At 50.0% G+C, this 15,788-nt stretch overlaps 1 protein-coding gene across 3 annotated transcripts; it reads left to right on the top strand.

The window, feature by feature from the left end:
* Nucleotides 1-296: 296 nt before the first annotated feature.
* Nucleotides 297-13,111, top strand: ORAI2 (ORAI calcium release-activated calcium modulator 2). Of its 3 annotated transcripts, none has more exons than XM_051635655.1 (4): nt 297-1,198; nt 2,662-2,707; nt 4,918-5,158; nt 10,594-13,111. In XM_051635655.1, the coding sequence occupies exons 3-4, from the start codon at nt 4,931-4,933 to the stop codon at nt 11,137-11,139; spliced, it is 774 nt and encodes a 257-aa protein (XP_051491615.1). In that variant the 5' UTR covers nt 297-1,198; nt 2,662-2,707; nt 4,918-4,930; the 3' UTR covers nt 11,140-13,111. The 3 variants fall into 3 exon arrangements, with proteins under 3 accessions (XP_051491615.1, XP_051491616.1, XP_051491617.1); XM_051635656.1 differs by having other exon boundaries at nt 2,580-2,707; XM_051635657.1 differs by lacking the exon at nt 297-1,198 and adding an exon at nt 2,036-2,374 and having other exon boundaries at nt 2,580-2,707.
* Nucleotides 13,112-15,788: the final 2,677 nt, after the last annotated feature.

Raw genomic sequence — 15,788 nt, 5'->3', positions numbered from 1 at the left:
GTGCTCCCACGTGTAGTGAACTGGGGAACAATTCTACAATTGCTTCCTATTCGAAAAAGCTGGAATAACCTAAAGGCTTTAAACTGCCATGGGGTTTGACCTGCTTGTGTTACAATTCTTGCCCTGGATTCCTTTCTGGAGGAGTTCCTCTCCTTTCTCTGATGGAGCCTCATCTCCAGGGGCTCAAATTTTTTGCTGATGTCCCCTTTCTAGGTGTGTTTGTGCAAGCGTGGGACCCCAGGGACAGCAGGTCGGTGCCGTGTTTGCAACCGCAGAGGTGAAAAGCACGCTCAGGGTAACAAACGTGTCTCTTCGGTACGTTTTTAGGAATTGTTCTCCTTTGCCTTTTCCTTCCCCCAGGCGGAAGGGGGAGCTGGGATTCCCCGTGTGATCAGGCTGACCCCTTGTGCCGCCTTTCAGCGTTTCCCAGGGCGGGAATTCCCTCCCTTTTCCCTTCAGGCTGTCCTTCCCCTTGCTCTTTGATGGGGTTTGTTGTTTGTTTTTTTTTTTCAGGATTTCCTGCTGAGTCAGTGGAGGAGGAACCAGGCCGAGCCCTGCCGTGCCCGGCAGCCCTTCCCGCGCCGCTGGCTGCGGGCAGCGCTGCCTCTCGGTGCCGCTCACGACTGGCGCCTTCTCTGGGGGAAGCCCGAGAGATGCCAAGCCCGGAGTCACGTTTTTATCGAGGGGAGGGCAGATTTCACCCCCCGACCGTGCATTTCAGGAGCCTCAAACCTGTTGGTGTTGCTGTTCCAGCTGCACGGGAGGGTCCCCCCGGACCCCCCATCAGCGCGGAGGGGCTGGGGGCCAGCTCGGGGTGTCCCTCCTCTGTAGCGGCATCCCCCCTCCTCTTCAGCAGGCCCCCCCCAGAAGCGCTCCCCGTCCCCTCAGGGGCTGCGGGAGCCCCCGCGTTCCCCCCCGGGCAGGGGCTGCGGGGCCCGATCCCGCTCCCGCAGGGCCGCGCCGAGGGGGCGGCACCCACCTCGTCGCCCCGCCCCCTCGCCCCGCCCCTCAGCCAATGGGCGAGCCCCGACGTGGCTACTGCCCAATCAGGCGGCGGTCACGTGTAATGTGGGGCAGGCCCCGCCCCCTCCCGTTTCCTGCGGGTCACGTGGCGCGGGCCCGGCGTTGCCTTGGCAGCGGCGGCGGCGGCGGCGGCAGCTCCCGGGCCGGGCACCCGCTGGGCCCGCCAACCGGCCCGGTGAGCCCTGGGAGGGGGTGGGGGGGGCTGTCCGGGGGCTGGGGTGGGCGTCCGTGCTCTGCAGGGCGAGGGGGACGGGTGGTTCATCCCGCCTGGGTGGGAGCATCTCCCGCCCGGCCTGCTCCGGGAGGAGCGGGTCTCATCCCGCCCGGGGGGGGGGATGAGGGGAGAGGTGGTTTTAATCCTGCTGGAATGGGCGCCGGGTGCCCAGGTGGAGGGGATTCCCTTCCCCGGGGTGGAGGGGGGGGGGGGGGGGTTCCGCTGTGGGCAAAGAAGGGTCTCAGGCTTCCCGGGGGTGTTTCGGAGCTCCCTTGGGATGCAGAGGGCAGGCCGGCGCTCTGCGGTCATATCCTGGCAAAGAACCCCTCTCCCTGGCTGTGCTGAGGGGGAGACACCTTCCCTGGGGCTGTGGGGAGGGGGTGGGACCCGTCCTGCCTGGGGGATCCCCTGCCTGAGGGTGCTTTGGGAGGGAAGGGTCCCAGCTGTGTGGGGGGGGTCCGCATTCTGCCCTGGGGGGGTCCCCTGTCTGACGGGGTTTAGGGAGGGAGATCCCTTGCAATGCGGGGCCACATCCTGCCCGGGCTGAGCTGAGAGGGGCAAGGAAGGAGGAGAAATCCTGTGAGCATGATCCTGCTGCAGTGGTGGGGTGAGGGGGTCCCATCCTGCTGGGGGGCAGGGGAATCCCCTGCTTGAGGTGTGCTGCTGGAGGGGGGTTCACAGCGGTGGGGTGTTCACAACCTGCCTGGAGGTCTGACATCCCAGGGGTGCTGCTGGGGATGGGGTCCCAAGCCAGAAGAGAATGTGGGAAGGGGGCCTGAGCTTGGGGACCCAGAGGAGCAGAAGGAGGGGGAGTGTTGGGCCCTGGGGTTGGGTTCCTGAACCATCCTGCGCAGGGGAGGTGCAGGGTACGAGGTGCTGGTACAAATCCACTGATCAGTCTCAGGGTGTGGGGCAAAAAACTTGGCTCCAAGGGAGGGACCAGTGTCTCCAGGCCAGGCAGAGGAGTTGATGGTGCTGCAGAGGCAGGGCTCAGCAGGCAGTTTTCCAGGGCAATTTTCCAGGGCGTGGGAGGGGCATCCATATATCTCAGCGTCTGCTCCGAAGAAATCCCTGCACGTGCACCTGCAAGTGCCCAGGGGAGCTGAGATGTGGGACATGGTGGAGGCTTCAGTACAAGTGAGTAAAGACTTGGGAAGGACTTGGCCAGAGCTGGCTGTTAGGAAGATGCCTCCTGGGGAAGCCCTGATTCTCCATCCCGAACCCAACAGCCCTGTGTGGTTAAGCCATAAAGGACAGTTATTTCTGTGAGAGCAAGTGTCTTCTACTTGGAATGTTGCAAGGCAAGCTGTGAAATCTCCAGAATAACTCTCCCCTGATGCAGATAACTGGCTGAAAAGTATTTCCAGAGTGAAACTGGTTATGATACAGCATGTGTAAGATGGTCCTTTGGTCTTGTGTTCCAGCCCTTGGAGCCCTCCACCCAGTCTCTCCATGTCTGTAGCCAGCAAGGTGAGTTTGCTCTCCTGTCACTGCCTGTTTAGGCTACATTTGTGTTTATGGATTTTATTCTGAAGTTGTTTACTTATTTGGGAACATCTCTTGAGCTGCTCCAGAGTGAAAATTCATCCCTGTGGTATTTTTAGTTTATTATCTTAAGGGAAGAAGCAGATGTGATTGGGTACTTTTGCTCTCCCTCTGTAACCTCTGAATTCATTTGTCTTTGTAATGGAATTTGTCCCAGGGGATGAAGTTTCCTACATACAAAGTTCTTGGGCATTTTGTGAACATAAATGGCAGGATAGAGGCCCCCAGTGTCCCAGCTGTGGACAAAGCTCATGAGTTCACCCTGCACTATATGTTGCAGAATCCACACAGGATGTTGTCACAGGAAGCAGCTTTGTCATTTTGCTGCTCACAGACTCTCTGCTCCGACCCTCCCAGGAGGCTGGGGGAGAGGATTTTTTTTTTTTTGCTCCTTCTGTAAAATAGATGATTCCTGCCTCTTCTGAAAACACAGAGCAAGGAGGGAGGTTTGTCACTGTTATTCTGTTCTTGGTTTTATTGTTGTGGGGAAGTTCTTTTATGGCGTGGTTGGGTTTTGTTGTTGTTTGGGGTTTTTTTAATGGTTTGAAAACTGCTGAGCAGTTCAGGAGCCATTCTGGGTCTGGAATAGTGGCCTAGTCAAAAACTGCTTGTGCTTTTGCTGCTGTCCTTGTTCTTCTGAGTGGGCTGAATCTGAAAGCCCACCATGCTCCAGAGGGACAGGCGATGTTACAACCTGCCATGTTTTATCTTCTGCTGAAGCCTAACCTTTCTGATGGTGCCTGGAACAGTTTTTGTTCCCTTTCAGCAAGACCCATTTGGAATTGTGGGCAGCCTGATGTCCTTTTCATCTTGGCCAACTTCCTCCAGTCTCACAGCAGACGTTGGTTTATGAGCTGTCATCATGTGGCCTGTGTGTGTGGAGAGCTGGGTGGATGCAGGCAGGGCTGGGGCTCCTCCAGTGAACAGCAAGGTGCCTGCAACCTTGAGGGGTGTTGCTGGGACTAATTAGTACCAGTGTGTGGGTGATTCTGGGCATGCATCTCCTCCTCTCAGGAGCTGGTGAAGGTTTATAGCCTGAAGGGTGTGGTGCAGCTCTGGTGTTGCTCCTGCCCTTGCCACAGTGGTCGGGGCAAGAGTTCTGAGTGTGGGGTTAATCAGAGTCATGGTTTCCTTTCTTTGGAAGGCTGAGCTAAACATCTAGTTTCAGAGTTTGATCAGAATTGGGACGTTTTTGCTCAAAACATGTAGTGAACTCTGTCCTGTGTGTGTGGGTGGCAAAGGAAGGACCAGAGCATGGTTGTGGTGTGCAGAGGAGGTGGTTTGAGCCCTATGCTTGTCTCTTGTGGTATCCACCACCTGAAATAGTCTTGCTGCTTTCTTACATCTGTCAGTGCAGTCTCTTGAATCTGAAGACACTGAAACTACCTGGAAGGCATCTTGCTTCACCCCTTGGAATTGTCTTTTCCTTTCCCTGAGCTAAGAGCCAGTGGAATTAAGGAGCAGGATTCTTGGCCTGATAAGTGGAGTGTGAGCAGCTCAGGAAATTTAACTTCCCACTTCAGAAGCTTGGGAGGTTCATTTGTTAACCCTACACAGCATTCAGCTCTGTGACGACTGGGGAAGAACTGTGCCCATCTAAACTGAGCTGTGATGAGTGGTGGTTTAACTGGAAAAAAATGGTTTCCAAAGAAAGAACAAAAGGTGACTCCCCGAACATGCTGTCTGCTGTTACTTTGGTACTCTAAGGAGAGGCATTTGGAGCCCATCCATGATCCACTGGGAAATTAACTGGCAGCTTAAAAGAAAATTATAAGATGGGGGCCTCTCATTCCAAAGTGGCTTTATGTAAAACAATTTTTTTATTAGCAAGAAGGAATTAAAGGGGGAAGTTGAGATGCCAGCATTGGAATGAAAAGCCAGATGCTGTGCAGCCTTCCGGCATTCCTGCTGGAGTAGTTCCCAGGTTTACTTGTGTAACCTTTCCTAGTTCTCATGGTCACTTTTAGCAATTACAGATGGTCTTTTCTCTGTCCCATGCCATGCAAGGGTGATGGGATTTGATCCATCATTCTCCTACTGCCCAAGGGAAACTTTGTTTAAATGTCGATTTTCCCGCAGCTGACGCTTCTCTTACCTGCTGCCTCCTTTTAAATGTGACTCTTTTGTTCCCTCAGCATTTCTCTCACCATGACTTCTGAGTTAAACGTTCCAGTGGATCCTTCCACTCCTGCTTGCTGCTCTGAACCTGGCACAAAAGGCATGGATTACCGGGACTGGGTCCGGCGCAGCTACCTGGAACTGGTCACATCAAACCACCACTCTGTCCAGGCCTTGTCCTGGAGGAAATTGTACCTGAGCCGAGCCAAACTGAAAGCTTCCAGCAGGACTTCTGCTCTGCTCTCTGGATTTGCCATGGTATGTGTCCTTTGTAGTAGTGCTTTCTGGTTCCTGAAGGTTTTTGTTGTCTGAAGTCATTATGAAGCAGTGTTTTCCTCCTGTGAAGAAGCAGGATGCTCTGTTGTTTTCTGAAGAGGCAGGAGGCATCTGCCTGAGGGGCTTCTGCTTGGCTGCTGCTGCTGACAAGTGAGGCTGCTTTCCTCATGGCAGCACAGATACATGAGCTGCCCAACAGTCCAACCCCCACACTCCCAAGTCAGCCCTGCAAAAATACCAATCACTTTCCTGTGTGTGATCCTGAGGACTCCAGACCTGGGCTCTCCTTAGCCCCAAAGCCATCCATCTCCATCTGCCTTCACCTGGGGCTGCCCTTGGGCCTGTGGAGCTCCTCCAGGCCCCCACATGGCTGTGGTCCTCAACGTTATCTTAATTTCTGCACATGTGTTTTTTTCAGGTCATGGTGTCTAAAATAAGGTGGAGGTTGGGTCACAGTTTGCATGGGATGATCGGGGAGATCGTGTCACGTGCTGAGGTGTGAGACGAGGCCCTGCAGCCTCAGACCTGGTGTTAGAGGACTCTCCAGCCTGAAGGGAGCCAACCCTGGAATATTTTTGTCAATGCTGGCTGTTGGGAATAATCCCTGGCCCTTGCTTTCCTCCGTGCAGCACGTGGGTGTTACCTGGAAGGCCTCTGCATAGGACAAAACCATGTCAAGGAGTGAGACAGTGGTGCAGTGCTCGGACCTGCCTGAGCTGTGCTGTGTTGGTGGGAGCCTCTTCATCTCCCCTCTGGTTCTTCCATATTGGGAGTGAGAACTGAAACCTGTTTGGGGGAGTTTTTCTCAGGAAACGGGCAGGTCTGGCTGTTACTGAGGTCTGTCAGCAGAAGGCAGAGGGCAGTGCCTGGGTGAGGGGGACAGGATGTGACAGTGTTGCATCCTGCAGATCAGGAGCAGAAGGGAGCACCAATCTCAGGAATTTTCCAGATGGCTTTCCTTGTTTTATTTTAGCTTCATCTGCTGTTTTTTCCTCCCCCCAGTCCCCCAGAACATGAATCATCTGTAACATTACAACAGCCATTTGGGATGACAGAGTTGATCACCCAAAGTGAAGCTGGGGAGACGTGAGGGGGGAGTGCAGTGGGAACAGGCTGGAGGGCACAAGGTGCTTGGCTGCTTCATGGCTCCTCTCTGCCTTGGCTGCCTGCACACGTTGCCTGTGAAAGCTTTTCACTCAGCCCATGTTCATTTGTGACCAATCTTGTGTGCTGGAATGGCAGAAGGTGCCTCCTCCTTGTGAGAACGGTGAGTGCTCTCCTGTAGATTTCTTTTCACTCAGAAGCTTTCTTACTTCAAAAAAAGCAGTTGATGTGCTTGTCCTTCGTGCCTCTGGATTCCTTGAGTTCTGTGCTAGTCATTTGTGAGTCTTCTCTTTGACATGAGTATTAAATTAATGGTTTTTAGTGTTGTGACCTGATCTCTGGAGGCAGAAGCAGGTGCCTGTGCTGGGTTGTGCTGTTGCTGGGGCTCAGGGGTGGGCTGCATCCCACCCACCCCACGGGGCTGAACCACCCCTCTGAACACAAAGCCTTCCTTCTCAGCTCACACAACAGAAACTTGCTAAAAGTCCTTGGCAAACACGAACAAATTAACCATTTGACTTCTGTTTAAAATGCAAGTCAAATAAACACATAAGTAACGTTAAATATAATTACCAGCTTCACTTCGTAAGTGAAATCAAGTAATTGTCAGAAATTTTTGCAATAAGGAATTCTCTTTATTAGCAAGCTTTTTCCCAGCTGATCATACTGAACCTTCTGGTGCAAGCTGAGGTATCACCTACTGGATGATTTCTCCACTGGTACCTTGGCATGCAGGTGGCTGGTACACTGATGTTTGGTCTCTAATAGGAGCATCTCTTTGGCTATTGATGAAAGCAGAGAAGTTATTTAGAGTTAAGTAGTTTCCCTGAAGCTCTGAGCATTTAACTATGTAAACTCATGTCATAAAGGGCTTGGCTATTGCTTTATTTACTTCCTTGTCAGCATGTTTGATTTAAGCCAGCTCCATATTGGCTGAAAATTATTATGAGCTGATGGATATTTAATCAACAGGCGGTGGCTTTGATCCAGCTCCTTCTGGACAGAATAAATGGCTGCAGAATAATGCAAACCTTCCTTGTTAATTGATGCTATCTCTGGTATTTCTGGCAGAACTGGGCAGGTCAGGAGGTTGTGGGTCTTTCCCAGTGCCAGGTCTGTTTGGAGATGAGCTCTAATGCTACTGCAAACAAAGGAGATTTAGAGGGAGCTCAGAAAGCCTCCTTAATAATTTTCCTGATGGAAAAGAGAGCTATTACTGCTAGTCAGTTTTCTTGATACTTGTCTAATTGCTGCAGGATATGTATTTGATTAAAAAAAACCAACAGCCAACAATCCAACAGATCTACTGGAGTGATTGTTTTTAGCAGCTGCCAAACCATCTGTGTGAGTGTACCAGGGTTTATGTTAAGCCATTTGTCATCCTTTTGCCTGATACTATCTATCCTGGTCTAAATTTCTTAATCAAGATTAACATATTTGTTGTGGACAGTCTGGGCTATACTAGCCTAAAAAAAACCCACCCAAACAACAAACACAATTGCATGTAGTTTAATTCTAAAATGTTCTGAGTCCTTGGTCCTTTAGCAAACCTGTGAGTGGGGTTCAACGGAGCAAATGTCCAGCTTAAAATTACTTATTTCTAAATTATTTCTTTCTTATTGTTTTTAAGCAGTTAACCTTCACGTTTTTCGAATTAGAATTGTTAAAAAAATTAAATTTAAAATTCAAATTCAACATTTAAAATTAACCCAGATGAAGTGCTGAGATACTCCATGGCTCAGCTGAGCACTCAGTGCCTCGCAAAGTCAAGCCCTTGACACCTTGGCTTCAGGAAAGAGGTTACAATAAAGGGAGCTGTTAACCACAGAAGAGCATAATAGTATCAAATATGACATATTAATAGTTTTACAGTCTAAGCAGCATATTTAATGATTTTTAAATGGGTTATGTCAGCTTGTTCTCTTTCTCTTATCCAGGTCAGAGAACATGAGTCTGTATGGGGTGACATGGCAAGAGCTCGCTCACCTTTCCAGGACTTGTTCGAGTTAAATGAACTGTTTTGCTGCCTTGCTGTCCTATTAGGATTGTTGATGTTTTTTCCCTGAAATACCTCTTCCTCAGCCATCAGTCAGTGTTAAAAATTCATCACATTGCACAGCTGAAGGTAGCCCTAGGGAATAGGTTAGTCTGGGAGGAAACATCCAATTAGCTGAAAAGTGCTGCTCATGCGGAAGATAACAAGGAGAAATTGATATGTTGACATGGGCCAGGCTTTCAGCTTTAATATAAAGCTATAAATTGAGCAGGCAGCTACAATTCTTACTCAGCTTGCTGAATGCTGTGTCTCTGGGTGTTACAGCACCCAGTAATGAACACTATACCTGCAGCTCTTCCTGGCTGATGGGGCGTGACTGACAATCCCAGCGCTGTACAAATTAATTGTGCAGACAGTGCAGCAGAGAGTAAGTTTGATCTCCTCCTCCTCCAGTCAATCTGTGTTCCCTTTGCAGAGAACAGGCAATGTGGCTTGTGTTTTAATTCAATTGACCTTGCAATAGATGGCAAAGCCCATCCTGTGTTGTTATTTTCTCCACTGGACAACAAGAACTACTGTAAATTCCAGACAGGAACCTTGAAGTAACAAAATGTAAAACCCCTGCATGTTCAGAAACAGAACAAAAGGCTGGGAATGTCCAAGAACTGCCATGATCTTTTTGGTGTCTCCAGTATCCTAAATAGTTGATGTAGGTATAAAATCTGGACTGGTAGAGATTGACTATTTGTTGCCACAAACACCTTATGTTTTGGGTGCTGCTGAACATGTTCAGACTTGGCTGTGATCTCTCTTTCAGTCTAATGATGGTTCCAAAGTAAACGTGGGCCAGGCAGCAGTCGTGTTGATATAGGCACTTTCCTCCCTTCCCTTTCATCCTTTTGAGGGTTACCCACAGGAAGAACATGAGTGTACCCCTAATCTCCCAGTGCCTAAATAATGTGATCAACTAATGCCAGAGCAAATGGTGCAGATTATGATACAGAGCTTGGAAGTGGCTGCTCAGCAGTGGTGTAAGGTGAAGTCTGGATCAAGTAATGCTGTGTCTCTTCTGCAAAATCCATCTGTGTCCCAGAATTGAGCTGCTTGTTCCAGCTTGGCCATCTTTTGATGGTTTTTGAGAGGTACTGCCCTGAGGATCCTGCATCCACATCCCCCTTCCGTAACGCCCGACAAGCTGTCAGGTGCTGGAGCAGCAGGTTGCCTGGCATCACCAGAAGTTTTGCCTGCTGCCAGGCAGGTTCATCAGAGCGTCATAGAATGGTTTGGGTTTTAAAAAGGTTAGTATCTGTGCAAATCAGGAAGTGCACCTGCAGATCCAAGCTGGAGAGGAATGTTTTGTAGCCTTGTCTGCTGGTTTTGTGGCTTCTCTTCACACAAGGATCCTGCAGCCCTTTCAGGGAAGTACTTGTGCTATTTTACTTCCCAGAGAGGTTAAGTAATTTTACAAATTTTTATGCTAAACCAGTTAGCAGACCTGCAATAGGAGTCCAGCTCTGATCTCAGAAGAGGCCTTTGCTCTCTTGCCCTTATTTTGCTAGTTCAGCTTTATTTGATTAAAAAAAATATATGTATAGCTAGAGACTTGCTATGTGATAGCTCTTGTTTTGAGTACACAGACTAATCTGAGTTGTTGAACGCACCCATAGCCAGTAGCTCTCTGCTTCTGCTGAGTCCATCAGTAAGTTATTAGCTCTCGAGGGAGAAATTTGAGGCTATAAATAACTTGTATCCAGGCATATTTGTAATAAAAATGAATGTACGATGTTCTGAGAATAGAAAGTTAACTACGGACTAACTTAAACTGTAAAGCAGCTTGTGTGCTTCCTGTGAGGGCTAGTGAAACCCAGCTGGACACTGGCCAGGAGAGCTGCTTGCTTTTGCTTTGCTTTACTTGCCTGAAGTGGAAACTTCCTGCCCTGCAGCCACGAGTGGGGAGCAGCAGGAGAAGGTGAGATGGGCAGTGGGGCTGACAGGCTGTCACCTGCCTCCCAGCCCCTCCTGCTGTCTCATGAGTTCCTCCTGTTGTCTGTTGGGTTCCATGCAGTTCCTATGGCTCGTGGTTGCAAGGAGAGATGTGTTCTTGCAGAAACGTGTGTGAGCCTTTGGAAAGCCAGGCTGGAGCCTGTGTGTACTTCATGGGAAACAGGACCGATCCGTCTAGGCTGCTATTCCAAGAAGCGCTTGAGTGTGTACTTGACCTTAGGTGCTCTTCCTGAATCAAGATGCTTTCCTGGATGAAAGCCTGGAAAAGAGGCAAACTAGCAGCTGTTGACAAGCTTTCTGTTCCTTTCCCCAGGTTGCCATGGTGGAGGTGCAGCTGGAGGTGCAGTACAAGTACCCCCAGATGCTGCTGATCGCTTTCAGCGCCTGCACGACGGTACTCGTGGCAGTTCATCTCTTTGCCCTCCTCATCAGCACCTGCATCCTGCCCAACGTGGAAGCAGTGAGCAACATCCACAACCTGAACTCCATCAGTGAGTCCCCCCACGAGCGCATGCACCCCTACATCGAGCTGGCCTGGGGCTTCTCCACCGTCCTGGGGATCCTCCTGTTCCTTGCTGAAGTCGTGCTCCTCTGCTGGATCAAATTCCTACCTGTGGGCTCCATCCTGAAAAATGAGACCACCAACGTGGAGAAGCCCAGCGGCCACGCGGGCTGGCAGTCGGCGCTGGTCTCCACCATCATCATGGTCCCAGTGGGTCTGATTTTTGTCGTCTTCACCATCCACTTCTACCGCTCCCTGGTGCGGCACAAAACCGAGCGGCACAACCGGGAGATCGAGGAGCTCCACAAACTGAAAGTGCAGCTGGATGGGCACGACAGAGGCATGCAGGTCGTGTGACAGGGAGGCAGAGGCTGCTGCCAGCAGAGCTGCTCAGCTGAGGCTGAGAGCAATGTTCCCTGTTTGGGTGAGACACACCACTGATGGATTGTCTTGAGGCTTCCATGTGTAAACGCTCATTGCCTGCCATATATAGCTGTGGGTGCTAGTGCTGTTACAGGTGCTGGGAGCTCTGACCTGGTTCTGGTCCTACACACTTGCCTGCTTAAGTCAACACTGCCATGGAGTTCAAGGTCTCAAAACTTCATCTACCTTAACATTGGTCTGGGTAGTCAAAAATCTGGATTTTTATTATTATTTTTTTTTACCAACAATATTCTGTTGCCAAAAGTAAAACTGCATCTGCTGTCCAAAAAGTGTGTGTGTGTGTGTAGGACCTGTCTTAGGTGTCAGAATTCCCTGGCTGGTCAGTGCAGCAGCAGCTGGTTCTAGACCTGAGCTGGTTAATGAAAGTATCTGCAGCTGACTTGAGGACATCCAGGAAAGCCCAACAGAAACTGTGAGTGTTGATCACCTTTCTTCCAAAGCAAGTGTTCCATAAATACATAACCAGAAAAAAAAAAAAAATCAGCCTTTAGCTTATATGTTATTTTCTTGCTATTGCTTGCTTTATTTTTACAGCTGGGGAGGTAAAATTTCAAATTGGAGGAAGCTGGGAAGTTCTATCATTTCTTTTTCAGCAGCATCTGTCACTTCAGATTGAGTGAATGCCAAGATCATGTGTTTTTTTTCCCAATAAGAGACAAGAGTGCCCAGGGAAAGCTTAAAGGTGTTTTAATTTTAACAAGGACGTTCCTAAAACAGAACAGTGACAGGGAATTTAATGGACAAAACTTTGAAGGACTAGAAAAGCAAGTTTCAAGGAAGTAAGGAGTGACAGCATTTAGCATTTTTTCTACCAGTCTCTCACTAGGTCATCTTCATTTATCTATTGTTGCAAAGTCTTTTGCCTGGTTTGCAGGTGGGAACAAGCCCCAATCCTGTGTGTTTCATCATTGTTTGTTGAGGTGGGTTTTTTTGCCAGCTGCAGCATTTTTCTGTCAAAAATCAGTGCTTCCTCCTCCTTCCACCAAAACAGGCAGCTCCTCTGGTGGAACCTGGAGTCTGAGGGAGCTGGAGCCAGGAGGGCCATGTGTCATTAAAGAGCTATCATGTTTTATCTGAGCTGACTCTCTTTTTGCAGCAGCAGCAGCAGAGAAAATGACACTTGCACGTTTGTCTCCCTTGGCAAGGGAAGCTTGTGGATTCCATAGCATCCTTTTAGGTGAAAACTTCTGTAAAAAAGGATTTTATATTTATGGTAGCTTTGTGGAGGGGAAAAGAGTGGTTTGTGATCATCAGCTCTTTTAAGGGAAAGTGAGGCTTTCTGCCACCCCGGGCTGAAAGAAGCCCAAGTACATTTTCTTGGCCCTGATCCTTTGCTGATTTCCTGCTCTGCACTCAAACATTGCAGTTGCAGAGTCTCCCAGGCCTTACAGGTTTCTGGAATCATTAAGGATGTTTGTAATGTTCTATTTAACCCCAGTACCCTTATTCCCCTGGGATTTGAGCTATCTAACAGCAGCATATTACATGTCAGCTTCCCAGAATCGAGAGCACACACCAATCCCAGTGCAGCAGGGTGAGACCATCCCTATATTCCTCTCTGGCTTGGGCCCTAGAAACCCAACTCTCATCTCTCTTGTTTACAGGCAAGGTTGAACATTGCTGAACAAGTTGCTTAGCACTGTGTCTGTGGCTTTCATCTGTTGGTCTTGCTGCAGTTGGCATCTACCATATGGGCTGGTGTGCAGCAAAGAAAATACTCTTTGTGTGCTAAATGACTCGTCTGTCCTCGTGCACCTATGCAAAAAATAAGGAGTGTCCTCCAGGAAGTGGGTGGTCATGATATTCATATGGTCCCCCCAGGAGTCTGCCCTCTCTCCCTTCTCTTTTTTACCATAATAAAATGTAAAGGTTTGTATGACAAAAACAGGGTTGAGTTTTCTGCCAACTATTACAGACTTAGGCTCTTCTGCCAACCAACATTTCTATTGTGAGGCCAGAGCCAGACCAGGATGAATGTCTCATCTGTACTTTGCACTCTCCTGGATCATCAGTAATAACAGGACTCTGTGCTGTGGAGCTCAAGAGGTTGTTGAGGAAAGGACTGAGCAGTTTTTTTGCAATTTGAAAAAAAAAATTCCAAGTAGAAGTTTCACAGTGTGCATGCAGTGCTGTGAAAGCAATGCAGCTCCTTTGGAAACAGCCAAATGGTTCATTTATTGCAAATATAATAATATAATAAACTTCAGCAAATGGAGAAACCTTGCTTTGATTTTGTAGAATAACTGGGTGAGGCTTTGGTGGGACTGGATTCAAAGCAGCACATCTGGGACTGGGGTGGGATTGCCTGACTCCAGCAGGGAGTCCCAGGTGTGCTTTGAGATGGTGTCCCACGGGTGAATGCACTGACAGCAGAATAATAATGTGCTTTCCCATCTTTGCCTGCAGCTTTGTTCTTCTGTCTCTCTAGGCACTGAGTTCTGCCTTCCACAAGAAGCCCATGGGTGTATTTTTGCTCAGGCATCTGGGATCTCTCTAGGTTATCCATCACCTTTGCACTGTAACTTCCCTCCTCCTCCTTTCCCAACAACAGCATTTGCTTTTCTTGCTCCTGCCTCTTGTCCTCCAGCATGTTCACATGTTCACTGCTCTTGGGTCCAGACTTGTGGTGAGGGCTGCCTGTGATATCAGCCAGACAGTTCATCCCTAGAGGAGGAGGGACCCGTGTCCAGGTGGTTGTTCCTGTGCTACAGCAGCAGAAAATCCTCCTTGCTTCTGCACTGTCTCTCTAGGCACTGAGTTCTGCCTTCCACAAGAAGCCCATGGGTGTATTTTTGCTCAGGCATCTGGGATCTCTCTAGGTTATCCATCACCTTTGCACTGTAACTTCCCTCCTCCTCCTTTCCCAACAACAGCATTTGCTTTTCTTGCTCCTGCCTCTTGTCCTCCAGCATGTTCACATGTTCACTGCTCTTGGGTCCAGACTTGTGGTGAGGGCTGCCTGTGATATCAGCCAGACAGTTCATCCCTAGAGGAGGAGGGACCCGTGTCCAGGTGGTTGTTCCTGTGCTACAGCAGCAGAAAATCCTCCTTGCTTCTGCTGCTGCTCATATGGCTGTGCAGCAGGATCCCCATCACTCAAGCATGGAGATGCCTGCCTTTCCTCACCATTGCTGGTGTCCCAGCAGGTCTGGCAGTGTGTGCTGTGTCACATCTGTGCCTGCCTGCCAGTGCTGGTCGTGTCTGGCCTGTGCTGTTGCCTCTCTGTCATTCCTGGGGTGTCTGTCATTCCTGGGTTTTCTGTGGCTCTGTTCCTGTGGTGCCTGCACAGGGATGCTTCTCCCAGGGGTCCTACCCTCAGGCTGGGATGTGCATTGAAGATCTCCCTGACATGTGTCACTGTTGTGTACCAGCCCTGTGCCCTGGGGTGCTGTAGTTTGGGGTGGCTGTTGCCCTAATCCTCACCTCCCTTGGGCTGTGACTCTGGACCAGTTACTGCCTCGTTTGGGCCATTGCTTCAGTTTCTGCAACGGGGCTCACCTTGACTTGCTCCAGGGGACAGCCACAAGCTCCTGAGTCCTCCTCCAGATTTTTTTGGACAGTTTTTGCCCAGCAGAAAAATGCCTCTGCAGGCTCCAGTGCTGGAGAGTCCCTTCCAGAAGGGCAGGAGCTGTCAAGGACAGGGGTAGGGCCCCATTTCCTATCATTCCTGGCTACCTGCCTTGGTTTAGGAGGTGACTCCTCTCTCTCCTTCCTTCTTTAGGAGCAGCCAAGACCAGACATGACTGTGAGCCGAGGGAGCAGTATCAGGTTCTCCCTTTGCTGTGGTTAGTGGCAGCTCTTCCTCCTGGAGCTCCCTGTTTTTAAGGTCTCCCCGGGGCAGGCCTGGCTCTGGCAGCTGCAGCCCTGTTGCTGTGGTGGCTCCCTGACTCCTGGGGGGGCTTCTTCACATGCTGGGGAGATGGAGGAGATGTTGGACTTGGCCATTGGGGCCTGACCCACGTGAGGGGTGAAAGCGAAACCCTGCGAGAGCCTCGGGCAGAGCATGTGCTGTGGGAAGCACTGGGATCTGGGAAGTGTCTGTGGGGAGATGGAGGGCTGGGAACCAACATCCTTTGGAGCCCAGACCCCAGGACTTGGGGACGGGCAATCCCAGCTCGACAGCTGCACCAGGCTTGGGGAGGGGTGTGCAAGGTGCCCGGCCAGGTGCAGGACTGGTTGCTCAGACTTCACCTTCTCCTCTTCTGTGGGATTTTTAGAATGTCCTTTCTCACCTTCCCTGCCTTCAAACAAGCAAACAAAAGGTCTTGGAGTTACCCTGCTGCTGTAGCTTTGTTAGTTCTACATCTATTTGCACCTGCTTTTAGGTCAGCTTCCTCAAGCTGCAGCTTCAGTCAGAGCCCAGCACAACTGGGCCAGCCTGGTTATTTTCTGATTGTCTTCTCACAGGCTGTCTCCTCTGTACCCATTTCAAACAAAGCATCAGTAATGGCCAACTGCCTGAATTTGGAGAGGATTCCTGTGAATACCTGTGTGCACAACTGGGAGCTTGCCTTCTGCCCAGGGTTGTAACAACCACGAGTGCTAAGTGCTAGCAGAAGAGA

Source organism: Apus apus, chromosome 18 (genome assembly GCF_020740795.1).
Source record: "Apus apus isolate bApuApu2 chromosome 18, bApuApu2.pri.cur, whole genome shotgun sequence".
NCBI lineage: Eukaryota > Metazoa > Chordata > Aves > Apodiformes > Apodidae > Apus > Apus apus.
The sequence above is the reverse complement of the archived record's forward strand: the minus strand, read 5'-3'. Positions and strand labels throughout refer to the sequence as shown.